General features: G+C 41.1%; 1 protein-coding gene across 5 annotated transcripts in view; it reads left to right on the top strand.

The window, feature by feature from the left end:
* TSGA10 (testis specific 10) overlaps positions 1–18,072 on the top strand; it is a 48,956-nt gene that overhangs the window by 26,751 nt on the left and 4,133 nt on the right. For 3 of the 5 annotated variants that reach the window (XM_048495497.1, XM_048495499.1, XM_048495496.1), the window contains 7 exons: positions 753–868; positions 1,182–1,336; positions 2,305–2,360; positions 3,735–3,903; positions 4,500–4,610; positions 14,752–14,961; positions 17,098–17,300. In XM_048495497.1, coding sequence (XP_048351454.1) covers positions 753–868; positions 1,182–1,336; positions 2,305–2,360; positions 3,735–3,903; positions 4,500–4,610; positions 14,752–14,961; positions 17,098–17,300 — 1,020 coding nt within the window. Of the gene's footprint in view, positions 1–752; positions 869–1,181; positions 1,337–2,304; positions 2,361–3,734; positions 3,904–4,499; positions 4,611–8,633; positions 8,820–14,751; positions 14,962–17,097; positions 17,301–18,072 lie in introns of all 5 variants that reach the window. The other 2 variants (XM_048495500.1, XM_048495498.1) reach the window with 2 other exon arrangements.

Genomic DNA, 18,072 nt, shown 5'->3' with positions numbered 1-18,072 from the left:
GGCTGGAGAGCAAACAGCGTGGGAGTGGGATCAAAGATCAGCTGAAGTAATTTTCCATAGTCTCTGCTCTATTGATTTGAGTACAGAATCAAAACCCAAAAAGACAAGAAAGATGGCAAAAGAGAGAGCCTAAATTACATTTGAAGTATTTAAACAGGCACACAGTGATGTTCATAAACTATATTCTGAGTGGCCTCTTTGCAACAATATATTACATCTCATCTTCTTTTACAGAGTTCATCAGTTTGCACTTAGTTTATATTAGTTGCTCATAACGTATGTCAGGAGGTAAAGGCAGCTCCATCTCTGAATTCCTGGAGGGCTGGCCAGTTGCCCAGCTGGGTGGCTGCATTCTGCAAATGCCAGTAATCTTTCGCACAACTCTGCTGGGTATCACCAGTACAGATACTGCCTGGCTGTTTGTCAGGGATAAGATGACCTCACCGATTGCAGGGTTAAAGCAAAGAAGGATATAGATAGATTTGATACTTTATTTCATCCAGCCTAAATTTTCTGCTAACAGAAGGTACAGAACAGTGACCCTTCTCCTTTCTTCCACAGCCAATGTATCTCCCCCAGATACTGTTGCTGGGGTACAGTGAACCATTAGGAACAGCTTGAGGGACAGACTGCAGGTCCAACCCAATATTACCAACTATAAGCCAGTTCCCATCTGTACCTTTTCCCCATTTTAATGCTATCAAAAAGTCTGTAAGCAGAGATCATTTTATATTGCCCTTGTTACTCTTTAGTGTACTGAATGAAAAAACAGAGCGGAGTCTTTCAGAGGCTCAACAACAACTTGCAAAGAAGAAATATGAATTACAACTCACTCAAGAGAAAGTTATGTGTCTGGATGAAAAAATTGGTGAGTTATAATGTCATTTTTGGGGCAACTTAATTGAGTATAACCTGAACATAGAGGATGACAGTGCACCTCTGTATTTCATTCCCCTTTCAGGAGCCTCTCCATTTTTCCTACTTACTCCAACCCAAACCACAAAACTAGATTTTAAAATCCCCCAATTTAAAAACAGCAGTCTTGTTTTGCAAAGAAGAATCCCTGAATCAGAAAGTAGATGAAACTGGTCACACATACAAAACTTATGTTTAATCATAACTTATTTGTTAAAATTAATTTTAAATGGGCTAAGAATTTATAGTATATTTTATGTTTCCAGAAAACCTTTCTAAACAAAATGGTGTTCAACAAGAAGAAATTTGTACACTTAATGAAACAGTAGCAGAACTGGATACGGAAAAGGAATCTTTTCGGGATCTTTTGGATGAACGAACAGAGAAAATTATTGCCCTTGAGGAAAGCTTAGACATTAAAGTAGGTTTTGATATGTACATTCTTGTGTAGTTTTAATATTCTGTAGAACATATTTGTGCGCATTACTCTGGAAAGACACACAAAATGCAAAAAAAAAGAGGTGGACACTCAAAATTCAGTTCTTGAAAACAAACAAGCATATTGAAATAGAACAGTGGTTCTCAACCTGGGGGTCGGGACCCCTTTGGGGGTCAACGACCCTTTCACAGGGGTTGCCTAAGACTTTCTGCATCAGTGTTCTCCATCTATAAAACGGATAAATGTTAGGGCTGGGGGGTCACCACAACATGAGGAACTGTATTAAAGGGTTGCGGCATTAGGAAGGTTGAGAACCACTGGAATAGAAGCTACAGTTCCTATTTCCTTGAAAAGTATGGAAGTTGGCAACCCTAATTGTGCTAGTTCTGAAAGAACTCAATTTTAATGGTTTTTACAGTTGGAATATAATGTATGCAAATTGAGGCCCTGTCTTGTATGACCCACACTAGTTTGATCTTACAAATACCAGTCTGTTTTAAAGGTTTTGTTAGACCCCAGAACAAAGAACTTTAGTACCATACAACCTTTTAAAATCATAATAGCATGCTTTGCAAAGTTTTAAGCCAGGTACAGGCAGGAGCCCCATGGCACAGAATGGTAAGCTGCAGTCAAAGCTCTGCTCATGACCTGAGTTCGAACCCAGAAGAAGTCAAGTTCAGGTAGCCGGCTCAAGGTGGACTCAGCATTCCATCCTTCCAAAGTCAGTAAAATGAGTACTCAGTTTGCAGGGGATAAAGGCAATGGCAAATTAACCCATAAACATAATCTGCCTAGTAAACATCATGATACGACAACACCCCATGGGTCAGTATTGACCCAGTGCTACCTTTACCTTTTACCTACAGGAATAAACTATTTCAGATTATATTCAATTTCTTTTTACTAACAGACAAGAAAAAAACATTTGAATGTACCTATTTATTTTCAAGGAAAATACCATTTTTGATCTGAAGAGCATACTTTCTGATATGGAACATTCATCAAAGTAAGAAAGTTTAGTTTATTCATTTGAAGTACCTTTTTATCAAACCTAAACAGAATTAATGTTTCTACGTTTATCTGCCTCGCATTCCTGGCCTATGAGGCTTCACCCACCTCCTGGCGTTCTGGATGATTTGGGGCCAGTCTCCCCACTGATGTAGTGAGGGGGGCACAAGAGGACGAGAGCCCCGCATGCCACTTCCCAGGGGAGTTCATTGCTGTGCATCCCCTCACAACTGGGGCCAGCTGAGGCCAGTAGCAGATGGCCATTCTGTACTCCACATGGAGATAAGGGGGCAGCCTGGATAATGCCAGGCTCAAACAGGCCCTTCCTGCTCTGATCCCCACGTGAAGATTAGGTGTGGTTGACCTCACACTTGACCTCCACATGGAGATGGGGTGGAGTAAGCCCAGCTGGCCCAATTCCCAACTTCCACATGGAGGTGGGGGTGAGCCCTGCTTGCCAGTGCTCAGCTGCACTCTCCAATGGGGCATGGCGCAGCTATGCCCCTGAATCTCCTTGCTGGCCTCAGAATAAAACATAAAAGGGGTTCAGACACCTCAGTCCTTTCTCTCTCAAGCCCATCTTTGCCCACTCCCACTCTCTGACCCTGTAAGATCCACCCACTTTTTCTCCCCCTCCTTGACTTGGAAGCCTCCCTTATACAGCACTTTTAGCCCTACCCCTGGACCTTGGCCCCAATCAGGGTTTGGTCCTGCCTTTTTCTGGAAGTGATAAAAGCAGGGTGGGCATCCACTCTCAGGGTTCTATGTCTTTTACTCTCCTTGGACTTTAAAGATATCAAGAACAGCTTCCCTCCTTCATCTTCTAACCCTGGTCCTTCCCAGCTGTTGGCCTCCATCTCTACAAGCTGCCACTGGGCCACCCAGATCCCCAGCCTCCTTTCTAACATTGACGGGGGCTCTAACATTGACGGGGGCTTTCTAACATTGGCTGGGGTCTGTCACTGAGTGCTCTAGTAAGCTGGCCACTGCTCCTGGATTCCCTGCTGCCTTCCTCTCTGGGTAAGGGTCCTCAGGACTCTGGGATGTTTGTGGCTTGCTTAGTGGGAGGAGGACTAAGTCAAGGAAGGGAGCCAGCCCTGGATACAACCTACTTTAAGTTTCACTATTTTGCTTTTGTGATTATCAGCAGAGTTGAGTAACAGCCCTGGGATCTATTAAATGAAGCTGACTCTTTTTTCCTGTTTTATAAATGTGCGATCTGTGTTCATAGTTGCTAATTTGATTGTTACTATGTTCTTATTTTGATATGCCTAACACCAATGGCTTCTCTTGCTTTGGATTAATAATTTTTCCATAATGGCATATTATGTGTGAGGTTTTGTGGTTGTTGTTTTTTGTTGTTGCTGTGCAGGCATTCAGCTGAAGCACTCCACATATGTGAACAGGATATTACCAGACTACGCAATATGTTGGAAGATGCTAACTCTGAGCTCACTCAGACTCGCAGATGTAGAGAATCATTAGCTCAGGAGAATGAGCGGTTACAGGAACAAATTTATGATAATAAGCAAGATAATCAGGTATATATCCATAAATAACCATATTGAAATATTTCAAACACATTTTCCAGTGCTTTGGGGATTATTTGTAATAGAAAACTAGGTGATAAAACTTCTAAATAAATAACAAACACTGTATACACTTTGAAACAGAAGAATAAAAAGTTAATTCCCAAATTCTCCTTTCTTACTTTTTCAGTTTTGCCATTCTTTATATGTGGAACATTCCTCCCTTCCAAGCAATCTCACTTCCATTCATTTAAATTCTTCAGAAGCCATTTCTTCTACAAATGATTGTATGAATCATTGAGCTTACCCTATTGCTTCAAGTGTCATCCTGTCTTTCTACTTTTGGTTTGTCTTTCCTAGATCTTTTCTTCATTGTATTTCTTCATTTACCAAATTGCTGTGATTCTATGGATATAACTTCTTTGATATTGGTAATGCCCAAACTTCAAACCACATATTTAACGTTAGTATTCCACTTTTTAAATATGATAATGCAACTTTAATCTTTAAGGCTGCGATATCAAGTGCTAGCTACTGCTAAAATATAGTAAAGCATGAATATAATATCAACTGTGTAGACAAAATAATTTTCCACTTTCCATTGACAGATTCTGCAACAAAAACTTGTTGATTCTCAAACTGAACTTGATGATATGAAGTCGAAATTTGACCGTTTACATACGGACTTCGCAAGACTGAAGAACGTACTTAATTCTAACGTAAATATATGTATTGAAAAGCTGCAACTATAAAAAGCCCCTTCCCAAAGCTCCCTAAAACAGTAGCCGGTTTGAAGGAGTCTTTCCCTGTTGCATGATGTCCCAAACTCTGCTATTTCCCCTATTATGAGCCAATGATGGCTTCTTAGCTCAGAATATGTCCATCCAAGTCATTTCCTCCCTCAGGCTTTAACTGAAAGTAAACATGGCTAAGGGGGAGCAGGAAGAGTCTTAGGGGTGGTGTATACATAAGCATAAGCATTTTATTGTCATTGTGCACGCACAACGAAATTTACAGCAGCATTCCTCGATGCACACAATTTCAGACTCATACCCCGTCCTCACTTTCCCCTTCCTCCACCCATCCCTACACAGCCCCAAACACATCAGCATGAAGCCATGGAGTTCAGCATAGCCACAGCTCTAGAGTAGAAGCTGTCTCTAAGCCTCTTTGTCCTAGTTTTTATAGACCTGTATCGTCTGCCAGATGATAACAGTTCAAAAAGAGAGTGTGCTGGATGAGATGGGTCTCTCAGAATATTTTGGGCTTTCTTTAGGCTTCGGGAATTATAGAGTTCTTCCAAGGAGGGGAGAGGGCAGCCGATAATCCTCTGTGCAGTACCCTTTGGAGCGCCTTCCTATCTGCCACTGTGCAACTGGAGAACCATACACAGATGCAGTAGGTTAAGACACTCTCTATAGCACAGCGGTAAAAGGACACCAGGAGTTTTCCATTCAGTTGTTGTTTCCTTAGAAGTCTCAGATAGTACAGTCTTTGCTGGGCCTTCTTAATCACCGCGGCAGTCTGAATCACAAGGGCAGCCCAGGTCAAAGTCCCTCTTTAATCATAACACCCAGAAATTTAAAACTAGCCACCCGCTCTACTTGATTTCCATTTATAGTCAAGGGCTGAATTTGTAAGCTATTCCTTCTATAGTCCACTATAAGCTCCTTTGTCTTGTTAGTATTAAGAACCAGGTTATTTTCCCTGCACCATGAGAGCAATCGGTCCACCTCACTTCGATAGGCAGACTCATCCCCTCCAGAGATGAGCCCCACCACTGTTGTGTCATCGGCAAATTTGATAATGGTGTTACTATGATAGACAGGGGTACAATACAGGGGGAGAATTGGCAAACATGAGCACTTCTTCCGTCTGATCACTGATTCTCCTGTATATGTGTCCCGCTCAAACCCCTCCTTATCTGAGCAAACAAGAATGAAAATATGTATTATCTGAGCAAACAAGAATGAAAATATACTAAGATAACATGTAATTCTACCATAATAGAATGTTACGTATTTTGTTTCCGGTTTTTACCGAGTACATTATTTATTAAAAATATATATATATCCTGCCTTTCTTCATGGCTCAAGACAGCTTATAATAATATGGAAATTTGTAGAGTGTAGTGCTTGCTTTGGAAGGGGAAGGGAGATAACTAGCTCCAGATCTATCTTGATGGTATTTAGTTAGGGACAGTTTTTCAAAATTGCTATTGTAGATGGATGCCTAAACTAACAAATAAGATATAGTTCTAACAAATAGTGGTTTTAAAATTCCATACTGCTTTCCGCCCATGGAGGAAGTGAGCAAAGTATTTTGGTTCTTTATGTGTAAAGTAAGTGCAATATAAATATATGCACTTTGAAAATTCTCAATATTTTTGAAATGAAAAGTTCAGGAGATGTGGGAACGCATGTTTGGGGGGGAGGGAAGTACAAGAAAATATCGAAGAACACAAGAAGAGCTCTACTGGATCAGACCAGTGATCCATCTAGTCCATCATTCTGTCTTATACAGTGGCAAACCAGTTCCTGTGGATGTCTAACAAAGGTCATAGTGGCCAAGGCCTTTCTCTGATGTTGCCTTCCGGCACTGGTGTTCAGAGGTTTACTGCCTGTAAAAGGGCTACCTTCGCCTGGACATAGGTTGGACTCTGTCACCGCTCCTGCGACTCTCCTGCCTCTGAGACAGTCAAAGTCGCTCTCTCCTCAATGGCAATCCTCCTCTCCAACCCACTGTCTCTGCTTTCCGTCTGTGGCTAAAGGGGAACCCCAGAAGGACCCTCAAAGGAGGCATTCACCTGTAAAACACCATCAATGCTCCTCTTTGGTATCAGAGCAACCTGCCTCCCCCCATGAAGGAGATAATGATGAACAGACCACATAGTCCATCCTAGTTGTTGGAAGATATATTCACTTGTCTTCTTCTAATGATGATGTTATGGAGGTGATGGGTCCTTCACTGCTGCCACAGCAATCCTTAACATGCCCCCTTTTCAGCAGCCAGTGATGGGAACTTGGTCAATACCTTTCCATGAGCCATGATGATGCAATGGCCTTCACGGGAGCAGCTACAAAACATGTTCAAGCAGCGCAGGAGAAAAAACCTCTGCCAGAGACCTGGAGGGGTGACAGGAGTCACTCCAGCCTGCCATCCCAGTGGTCAACTCTGTCTGCTCTGCCCTAGGCACACATTTTCTTGGACACTGATGGTTGTGCCAACTCTGATGGAGTGTCTGAGAGGAAGTCACTCACTGTTTTGGATGACTCACATGGAAGATGCTCACCAGCCAGTTGAGTCTTTGGAGGATCACCAAAAGTACATGGATCAGCTGATCCGGATAGCTAAAGCCCTTAAAATTGTGTATATCTGCTCAACTCTGAAGTTGGCAGATCTGGTAATGGACATCATCAGCATTGAGGACTCGTTCCAAGTAAAGTTACCATTAGAGCATAATGAACATTGCCACCAAGATCTGGTCATAGCTGGTATCAAGACTGTCTTCTACCAGGAGGATAGAGAACATATAAAAGATTGTGCAGACTCAAGCAGAGTAGTTCGGCTACTACTGTTCTCCAAACTTCTTGGTGGTTAAAGCCATCCTGGCTAACAGCAAGTCAGGGACAATGTTCGTGCCCCAAGATAAGGAAGGGCATAAGAAGCAATTTCAATCCAAAGCTTCAGCTATCCATTTGAAAGCTTCTAGCGATTATATATTTGCATCATTAGTAATATTATTTGTGCATCACATTTTTATTATCTGTAGTGGTTCACTTCTTCTGTTTCTTATGGATCTTTACAAAAATTAATAGATGCACTCTAAACTATGATGGAATGTGCTCAGACACAGCATAGACTCTACTAGTTTAGTTTATTATACATTCATTATTTAAAAAATTTATTAATATTTACATATAAGTATAACACAACCATGTACTCCATACCATGGATGTTTATTATACATTCATTGACCAGACATATGAAGTTATTACATTTAAAATCTCAAAAGTTTTGAATCTATATGTAGATTGTCCATAATGCGTTCAGTATAAAATAAAAAATCTAAAAGAAAGATAATTAAATTTTATAAAATATCATATGTCCATTTGACATTTGTTTGGATACCTTTGTACATACATGCACAACATTTCACAATTTGCATAGAGATCTGGGGCAGTTTTATCAGACAAGAGCTTCTGACATGTTGAATTAAATCTGTGGATGAATGAGCTTGAGCTGAGTGACTTCATAGAATGGGCAGTGAAATATGGCATGTTCCAGTGTTTCCACTTGCCTTAAACTGGCATGGACGCAACCTCTCTGATCTAGGGATCTTTCTATACCTACTCTCCTGTATTGCTGTTGGTAATTTTTAAATTTCATTTCATTAAATTTCTATACCGCTAAAGTAAACTATAGTTGTTAATATCTAGGAATGAGAAATAAGCAGCCGGCACGAAGATATACCATATGGACTCTACTACATTTAGATTGAAATTAATATAGTTGCCCATGACCACATTCATATGTTTACTTCCCAGAAATAGTATATAGAGTAGAGTAATATGTTTATGTTCACTCTCATCAATGTGTGTATAGCATAATATGTGATGTGTATGTTTCCTGTTATCTTCCATTCAGAAAAGGTATGGAAGGGTTGCAGAAATTAGGTCATTGTGCATATGTTTGCAAGCATGCCTGCCCTACATCACTTGTTATACTGTACACTTTTTTAGGAGAAAGATAATCAAGAATTGTTGGAGTACTACCGTAGGGCTAATGAAAGGATAAAAAAATGGGAATCAAAGTTCCATCAAATAGAAGCACATTGTAACTCTGCCCGACTAGAACGTCTCAGTGTAGAATCTGAGAGCCACAGGCTGAAAGAACAAACTGAGTCACTTGAAACAGAGATTGGACAAGTGAGTTTGAAAAGCCTCATCATTCAATTTTTCTTACAATTGATTTCTTTTATTTGGTAGTTGGGCAACTGCCTTTGTCTTTTATTTATCTTTGAGAGGTTTTTCCCCTTTGTCCTTCACTTCCAATGAGATTAGTTTGAATGTTCTTCTGACGCCTGTATCAGTGGTTCATTCAGTGCTTTTTGAAAGGATGTTCGTGGGAAATGAATATACCTCCTGATGATGATTGGTTGTTGTTGGCAAGTGTCATAAAACAGTAGATGGAAGAAAGCTACAAATCTGAAGAATAAAGTTCCTTTAAATCAGAGTTGATAATCTGTTTTTCTCAAAGCAACAATATTTAATATAACACAGGCATAATGGATATGTGTGTATATTTATATCTAAAATCTGATTTTTGAGTAAAGACTTGTTCATCTTTGGTCTTCTGAGCAGTTCCACTTTGGGACTGTGTGTTTAAATCAGCCATTGGAGGACTTCCCAGCATTTTCTGGGACGTTAGAAACACTCCAGGGAGTTCCTCCCCTTTGAAGCATGCTAGTGGCCATTTTCTTAATCAAACAGTCACATGCTCCGAGGGGAGGCACCTTTTCCCCTCAGTTCGTTCTTTGCCACCACGGTGAGAGGTCAGACTTCCAGGTTCTGTTTCTTCGTTCTTCAGTGAGTCTCTTTCTCTTCCTTGGCCTTTCTCATCAATATTATGTTGCAGAAGGCACTTAAAAAAATGTACCAAGGGCAGCATAAAGATAGCAAGGTCTGATGAACATTTCCTGTATCTTTTGTGTTTAGGCAAGGGTCACATTATGACATTGTGTAACTTTTGCCTTCTGTTTACCCTGAAAGCTCACTTGTCTTGTGCTGAATCTTTGAAGGCTAGTTTATGGAAGAAAGTGTTACCTTGCTTTAAGATCCCAGCAGCAAACCATCTGCCCTGGTGGAGTGCTCCCTGGACTTACTGGCCAAATCTCCAGCAAGGATTGACCAGTCATCAGTCACGCCCTTGGTTGCCCCAGTCCTGTTGGTTCCAAAAACAGATGTGACCCACTGTCACTCTCGATCACCAGACTGGTTTCCAACGTAATGCTCTTCCAAATTGCCTCCTGCAGAAGTGAAGGAAAAACACTGGGAGAAGCATCAGTCGGTTCCAAAATCAACTCTTATAAAACCCATCGCACAGGCCCTGACAGGTCCACCATCCATCCATCAATCAATCAATCAATCAATCAATCAAATTGAGCAGAAGTGAGCAGAAGAACTTAAGCAGGACCAAAAATGGTCATCTTGACTAGTATGGACAGGTTGTCCCTATTTGTTGACAAGTGCTGAATTATCACCTCCAATCCTTGGGTTTTGTCCATAGTTCAATACAGCTACAGATTAGAATTTCTGAAAGGATCAAGCAGTAGAAAACTCGTTCCTTAGGTAGGCCTGGAATTAAAAATCCTTCTAGAGAGGGGGTGGTACAGAGGTTACCTGATGATAACTGTAGTTTGGGGTTAATTCATACTTTTCTCTTGTTCCCTAAAAGAATGGCAGTTTTACACTTTTTTTTGATACCTTAATTTATTTTTCTAGGCTAAAAAGTTCAGAATGCTGTCCTTTCTGCCTTTTTTACAGTTCTTGAAGATAAATAGGTTTATTGTTGTAGACTTTTGGGATTCTTATTGTCATGTGGCTATACACCCAGATTATGTTTTAAGCACAGTGGTGCAGCACTGCAGGTAGCACAATAGGTACACTTTTGTATTGGCCTGTTCTCCAAGGGTATTCACCAAATGTGTGGCAGTGTCGGTTGCTTATCTGAGATCCCTGGGTTGTTGCATATATCCAGTGGTGGGATTCAAATAATTTAACAACTGGTTCTGGTGGTGGGATTCAAATAATTTAACTGGTTGTTTACAAGCACCATTTTAACAACTGCCGAAGTTGTTAAAATGCTGAATCTCACCACCCTATTTGGATGATTGGCTCATTGCTTCATCACATTTCTCCCAGAATTCTCTCAGCCCCGCCTACTTCACAAGGTGCCTGTTGTAGGGGGAAGGGACAGTGATTGTAACCTTCTTCGAGATACCTTATGGTAGAGAAAAGCAGGCTATAAAAGCCAACAACAAAAAATTGTCAAATGAGTTGTTACAGACACACATTAGCCTTATTCTAGAAATCTATGAGAGTTTAGGAATGGAATTAAAGAAATCATCATGAATAAAGGTTTTGGTGAAGCATCTAATAAGACTTAAATTTCAGTCCATTCTGATTTTTTCATATTGCATGGGTGAAAGGCTTCCACTGCTATCACTTTGTATGTGTTTAAAAATATGCCCTTTACCAAATGGACTTTTGAGAAAATATGACTCTTCTGCCTGCTCACAGAATACTAAATTTTCTATTCTGAGATACATCATATGATAGCTAACTTGGTATTCAGATGATAACAATCTCTTTATATGTGTCCCCTTTGGACTTAGGTCACCACCGCTATTGATGCTTCCTTCCTTGGAAAGCCGAGAGGTTCATTGTGGTTCCCATTCTATCCACTGATTGCAATAACTAACAAAGACAGGCTTGAAGCCAGTTGTGACTGATCTTCAGAATGTTTAATAGTTCCACAAGAATAGTTCCATGAATTAATTGTAGTCTAAACTTCATTCTCTGAATATTATACCATCAGAAGAGCCCTGCAGGATCAGACCATTTGTCTTTCCCAGGGGTCTGCAACCTGTGGCTCTCCAGATGTTCATGGACTACAATTCCCATCAGCCCCTGCCAGCATGGCCAATTGGGATTTGTAGTCCATTAACATCTAGAGAGCTTCAGGTTGCAGACCCCTGGTCTATCCTGTCCAGCATCCTGTCTCTTGGGCAGAAAGACCAAGGTTTCCTCCAATCTTTCTTCCAAGCATGGACATTCAAAGGTTTTCTGCCTTTGACATTGGAAGTTCCCTTTAGTTACCATAGTTAGTAGATACCAATAGATCTATCTTCCATTAATTTGGCCCATCCACTTTGCTTATGACTGTTACTACATCTTCACTCAGTGAATCCACATACTCAGTGAATCCACTCATCTTCACTCAGTGAATTCCACATATTAACGACTTGTTGAGTTTTCTCTCATGTGATAAATTCCTTTTGAATCTTAAGTACCCTCTTAAGTGTAAATGATGCTGAGTAAATGATGCTAAGTTCTCCCTCTGAGCCAAAGGACATCATCTACCTGATTCCCCATTCAGTCAGGGAGGCAGGAACAGACTTCCTATTCCCTATGGGACTCACCCATTTTTCCAATTCTTTTCCTGCCTCAGGGGAAAGTGGTCGTAACTCAGTGCCTGTGATTGTTCTATTTTATTTATTATTCTACTCCTTCATCTTCTGTTTTTACCTGCCTCCCCACCCTTCACCCTCCCCACTTTCTGATGTGTACAGTGATCAACAAGGGAAAGAGCTTATGCTTGCTCACAACCTGTCAACAAGCTTGCATGGCTTCCCATGAGGGAGTCCGAGCAGACATTCAGGACCACATGGCTGATGGTTCCCTCTCAGAGGACCTGGAGGCACCTTTAGTGCCTGGAGCTGCTTTAAATACTGCCTGGGCGAGCACGACCCTAGAATGGCCTCAGTATCAGCTTTATTGGAGCAGGTGGTGGTGACAAAGACCTACGTGAACAAGTGGGCTCCAGGTCATCTTTTTGTTCATAAGGGTCAACAAATGTGTAAGCTGACTAGCTCAGTCAGCCACAGATTCAAGAAAAGGAATGGAGCCTTAAAAAGGCAGTCTTCCAACTAATCTCCAGACACATGAAACTCTAATAGTGGATCTGTTTGCTGTGAAGGTTCTTCAGTTGATTTTACCAACAGACACTCTGACATCCAGTTGGCCTCCTGGTCTACTGTATGTATTTCCTCCAGTTCCAATAATCCCCAAGATGCTGAGAAAGATCCAAGAGCAGCAACTGGAGGTGATTGTGATAGCTCCCTTCTGTCCTCAGAGGCCTTAGTACTCAACTCTGCAGCAGATGTCCATGCAAGCTCTGTTCAAACTCCAAATTCACAAGGGCTTACTTCAACAGGGGCCAGTTTGTCACCAAGAACCAGACAGGTGACAACTGACCATCTGGAGATTGAGCGGATTCTATTCTCCAAGCTAGGAAGCAGCAAGGAGGTCACTCACACCATCTTAGCATTCAGAAAGCAGTACACAAATAAATCTATAATTTATCATGGAAGGTATTTGTTACGTGGAGTAGGAAAAAAGGAGTGGATCCTCTTCATCCAGAGATTAATGACATTCTTGAATTTCTGCAGGATGGCATAGAAGTAGGTCTTTGAACTGCTTCCCTCAGAAAGCAGGTGGATTTTATTACCACAGTGGTGCCAGAGATAGGTGGCTGGGTGACATCAAGACACCCTCATAGCTGCAGATTCCTCAAAGGGACATCTTACAAGCCCCCAACTACATAGGTTTCTGACTTGGGAATTAAATGCAGTACTAACAGAGTTGACAGGCATTCTTTTGATCCAATCACTGAAATTCACTGAAAACCCTGAGTATGAAAACCATCCTCCTAGTCACAGTGATGTCAGCAGTTGGCAATTTGGATTCCTGTTGGTAGACCCAACATTTTGTGTCTTTCACAAGGACAAATTAGTTCTGCAAACTGACCCTGCATGTTGTCCAAAGATCAACACCAAATTTCACAGACAACAGGAAATCTACTTGCTTTCTTTTTGCTCTAATCTGAAATATCCCAAGGAAGAGACCTGACATTGCTTGGATGTTAGAACTGTCAAAACATACATTATTAGAAGTCAACAACTGAGAAACACTGACTCCATGTTTATTTCCCTAGCTCTTCCAAATGCAGGTGCAAAGATCTTGTCCTCTATTCGCAGGTGTTTAAGAGATTGTATTGCAGTAGCATATCAGTCTCAGAAATTGATGTCCCCTACAGAGATCATGGCACACTCCATCTGAAACACTGCAACCCATCCTGCACTAGCTGAGAATGCTTTTGTGAAGAAGATTTGTTGAGCAGCAACATGGTCCTCCGTGACAACCTTCATTCACCAGGAGGAGGATCCTTCTTCTTTTTGAACTGGTTTCCTGCATGTGCAGGGTCAGTTTTGTAACTATCTCTTCCAAAGGTCACGATTTTGAGTGTCTTCTGGGGTAAGGTTCTTTGCCCGCAGTCTTCATTGATTGTGAGCAACATCATGATGATGACCCATCATGGTGGTACTGCTCTGAAAGGTTCCAGAAGATGTCCTCCAGCATAGAGGGAGGATGACCATTGAATACTTACTGTGAATGATCCTTCTCCTCTGAGCATAGGAGAACATCTTGCCCTCCCAAGTCGTTGTTCCAGTAGAGTAGCTGTATCTGGCATCTTTACTACTTTTTTTCAATCTATTAGTCTGATTTCTTTTAACGTTAAACACTGTTGGTTCATATATTGGCCTTGACTAGTGTTGTTAGTGTTTGTATTGTTAACACCAGTTAATAAGGGTCAACAAAAACATCCAAAACACAGAATTTGAAGTTTTATCACTTTTATATAAAGCTGGATGGTTTCTCAATGTACCAAGGACTGACGAGAAAAAAAATATGTTAGCAATTTCTTACTATCATAGAACCCTAACGTTCACATCATCTCCAGTTTACCTAATCATTATTCTTTAAAATTCAGTGAAATTCATGTGGATTTTTACAGGATTATGCTCAATAGATACATTTGGTTATTTTAGGACATGCTTACAGACTTTTAAAAATAATTTACTAAATGATTGTTTAAATGTTCTGCAATAGAAAAAAAAGTCCAACACATTTTCAGAAACATTACTTTCCATTTAGTATAAATGATGTTTCTTTCCTAAATATATTCTGTGTATTTATGCGTAGTATTAATTGTCTGTATCAACAAATGTTTTGGCAGCATTTAGCAACAGAAAAAGCCCACAAGTCACAGATTTCTACTTTAGGCAAATCTCTTGTGAAAATTGAGGAGGAGCTTCACAAAGTCCAGCTGGAGAAAGTTGCATTACTTTCAGATTTGGCATCTACACGGGAACTGTGCATTAAATTAGACACAAACAAAGAGTTATTAACTCGCCAACTAACCACTTCAACACAGGAAATAGAGCGTGTAAGTATATAATCTAGGCATTGGGAAGATTAAAAATTAACTTTAACAAACCTTAAATTCGTTGATGTAGTAATATTTTCTGTATTCAGGAAATTTGTATAAAATTGTAGAACAGTAGCAAGGAGGTATGAGTAGCGTGTGAATATGAGAAATAATATGCATATGCATATGTTGAAACAGAATGAAGAATAAGTCCATGTTCAAGTGAGCATGGTTCAGATTAAGTATTCTTTAGTCCCTTTGAACTTAGCAAGAGAGAGTCTTATGTGATAGCTTTTAGAAATACTTAATGGTTGCTCTGATCTACCCAAGGGGGAACCAATGATAACATATTTTAAAACAATTTGAATAGCTAGGGTATTTAACATGAATACAATACATGGCAGAGCATTCAGTGGGACATTAAAGCATGACTGTTAACTTCTGTACCTCTAATGGTACTTTCTAACTATTTCAGAGTCCACTTTGGTGGGGAGGGTACGTTATGATGTGCATCTGGCCTACAACAGTTTCTGATCTAGTAAATACTTGTCCAGAGCTGCACAAAATAGTAATTTGTTAACAAATCTGAACTGTATTACTCAATTAAGAATAAGATTTATAGCCAGTTTATTATAGTGAAAAAAACTACAAATGTTTTGTGGAAGCATGAAGCACACTTAATACATGATTAGAGTAGAAAGAATTTCTGGTATGAGTCAGGATACTCTATGCAGAATAAGACTTTTTCATTGAACACACAGAACATCACCTTGCACTGGCAACCAGAACAGGCAGCCTGTACACTCACAGAGTTTTGCTTGTGTAGTAGAGTTCTAAAAAGTTCGTAGTCATGATTTAGCTGTATCATGTCCTCTGCATTTATTTATTGTGCTAAATTTTGTGCAGTTATTAACTACTAGCGTGGCCCAGCCACGCGTTGCTGTGACTTATTGTGGTGAAATGGAAAAGGAACAGTAGCAGCAAATCAATGGCAGAGGCCAGCAGTACGTGCTCATGCAAACACGCAGCCTGATACTGTGCGATGTCATTGATGTGTATGCCCGCATTCCTAGGGGGGGGGATGGAAAGGCACCCCTCCCACACATCTAGGCTGGCTGGTCATGATCCTTTACCTGGGAGTAAGTTTGGTTGGTGGCAATGGGTGCCGCTTCTGAGGAAACCCTCTGAGGGGCTTAACGCAGCTTATTCAAAGTATGTCAAGCAGTTGCTGTACCAAGCTTATTCCTGAGTAATGCATGCCTGGTTTCTCTTAACTGTAACCGCAGTATTCAGGGAATCTAGGGTGCCTGGCCCCTCCCTCCCGTCCCCTGCATGTCATTCTCACTCTATTCCCTCCCTCACTTCTCTTCCCTTGCATGCCACCCCTCCCCCCCCTTCCCTTCCCCTCCCCTAGGGGGGGGGGGGCATATCAAGATGCTGCGCCCCCCGCCCCCCCTCCCTTGTAATACACCCCTCACCAGCCCTCTCTCTCTCACTTCTCTTCCCTTGCATGCCTCCCACTCTGTCCCTTTCCTCTCCCTCCCTCTTCTCTCTTGCATGCCACCCTCCCCCTCTCCCTCCCTTCCCTCTCCCTCGTGTGTATGTGTGTGTATGTGCTTCACTTCCACTCGAGTTACTGCCTATGTAATTGCTTCACTGCTCATATCTGGCCGCCTGAGTGAACATTCTAAGCAGCATGAACATTCTAAGGGTGACAGTTACACACAGGCAGCTGCATGTCCTTCACCAGGGAGCGCCAGGAAAAAGGCGTTTTACCTGGGCCAGATGTGAAATTTCAGGTATGTGAACATCTAAAAACACTCTCGCCTGGCTGACTATAATGGCTGGGAATTTTCAGAGGAATTGGTCCAGCAGTTACTGAGGTATACTGTCATCAACAAAAACACTGTTAGTTTTTATATATATAGATTGTGAATGTTCTAAACAGAACGGGAACCACAGTTCTTGGCCTCCAGACAAGGGAAAAGGGGTATTTTGACACCTGGAGAAATGACATGGACAGGAAGAAGGATGATAATGTTAAGTCTGCAATATTGAATTTAATTTATCACTTTCTAATATAATGTATATTAGATAAATCTCACTGTACCCACATTAGAGATAGTGTAGACTGTTTTATCTTTTGGCTTTTAGCTTCAGGGTCAATGGGTGTCATCTTGCTCAGAAAAAGATCTCCTTAGAAAACAACTCAATAATGAAAGAATTTCAATTAAAAACCTGGAAACATTGTTAGCATCCAACCGAGAAAAGGAATTTCAGTCTCAGATGATAAACCAGGAAAAAGAATCTGAGATTCAGCTTTATAAAGAGCAGCTTTCTCTGGCTGAAGACAAAATGTGAGTAAACAACCAGAAGAAACAACAATGGATAAACTGACCTGCAATTCATTTGTTTTTTTGTTGGTGTGCCTTTGTAATATTAGCAAATTGGAGGGGGGGTGTCTATAGAGATGGGGGAAAGTACTATTATGGCTGGCAGCCAACTACTTGAGAAAGTTTGGCTTAGACATACACAGAAATGATACAAGAACTGTCTACAGATTGATGGGATTTGAAGATGCATTTACAGTAGTGATGGGCATTAAAACCTCTGCTATAGGCAGGCAACTGAGAAGGCTTAAGGGATAGTGTCCTCAGTGTTTCAGTAGACTGCATTAGAATGGAGAGATGCATCCTGTTCAAAATTGCCCTCAGGTCAACTTCAAGATACGCTGGTGTGGGAATGGAACATGAAGTAGCAAAAGCAAGTCACACAGCTGCTCCAAAACTCTTGGGAGTCCGCAGACACAAAGATGAAGGGGAATTTGTGTCTGATTTGTCCATGTTAGCCTTAGAGCTAAGCATTAACAGGAGGCTCACTATGGCTGCAGTGAGCTGAGACATGCAGGGTCTAAACTGGTGGAGGCACAGATGAAGGTGGTACCAAAGTCAAACGTCTGTTGGTATTTACCTATGAAAGGGTTTTATTATCTGAGCATAGTAGGACATCAGGGTGCTTCCCACTGTCCTATCAGGAGGCAGGATCACATTTCTGTTTCCTGTTGCCAGCAGACTGCTCTCCTCAGTTCTGGAGACTCTGAAACACAGTTCCTAAAAAAACTTATATCAT

The sequence above is a fragment of the Sphaerodactylus townsendi genome, linkage group LG04, assembly GCF_021028975.2.
Source record: "Sphaerodactylus townsendi isolate TG3544 linkage group LG04, MPM_Stown_v2.3, whole genome shotgun sequence".
Classification (NCBI taxonomy): domain Eukaryota; kingdom Metazoa; phylum Chordata; class Lepidosauria; order Squamata; family Sphaerodactylidae; genus Sphaerodactylus; species Sphaerodactylus townsendi.
Note: the sequence above shows the minus strand (reverse complement) of the source record. Positions and strands in the feature narration are given on the sequence as shown.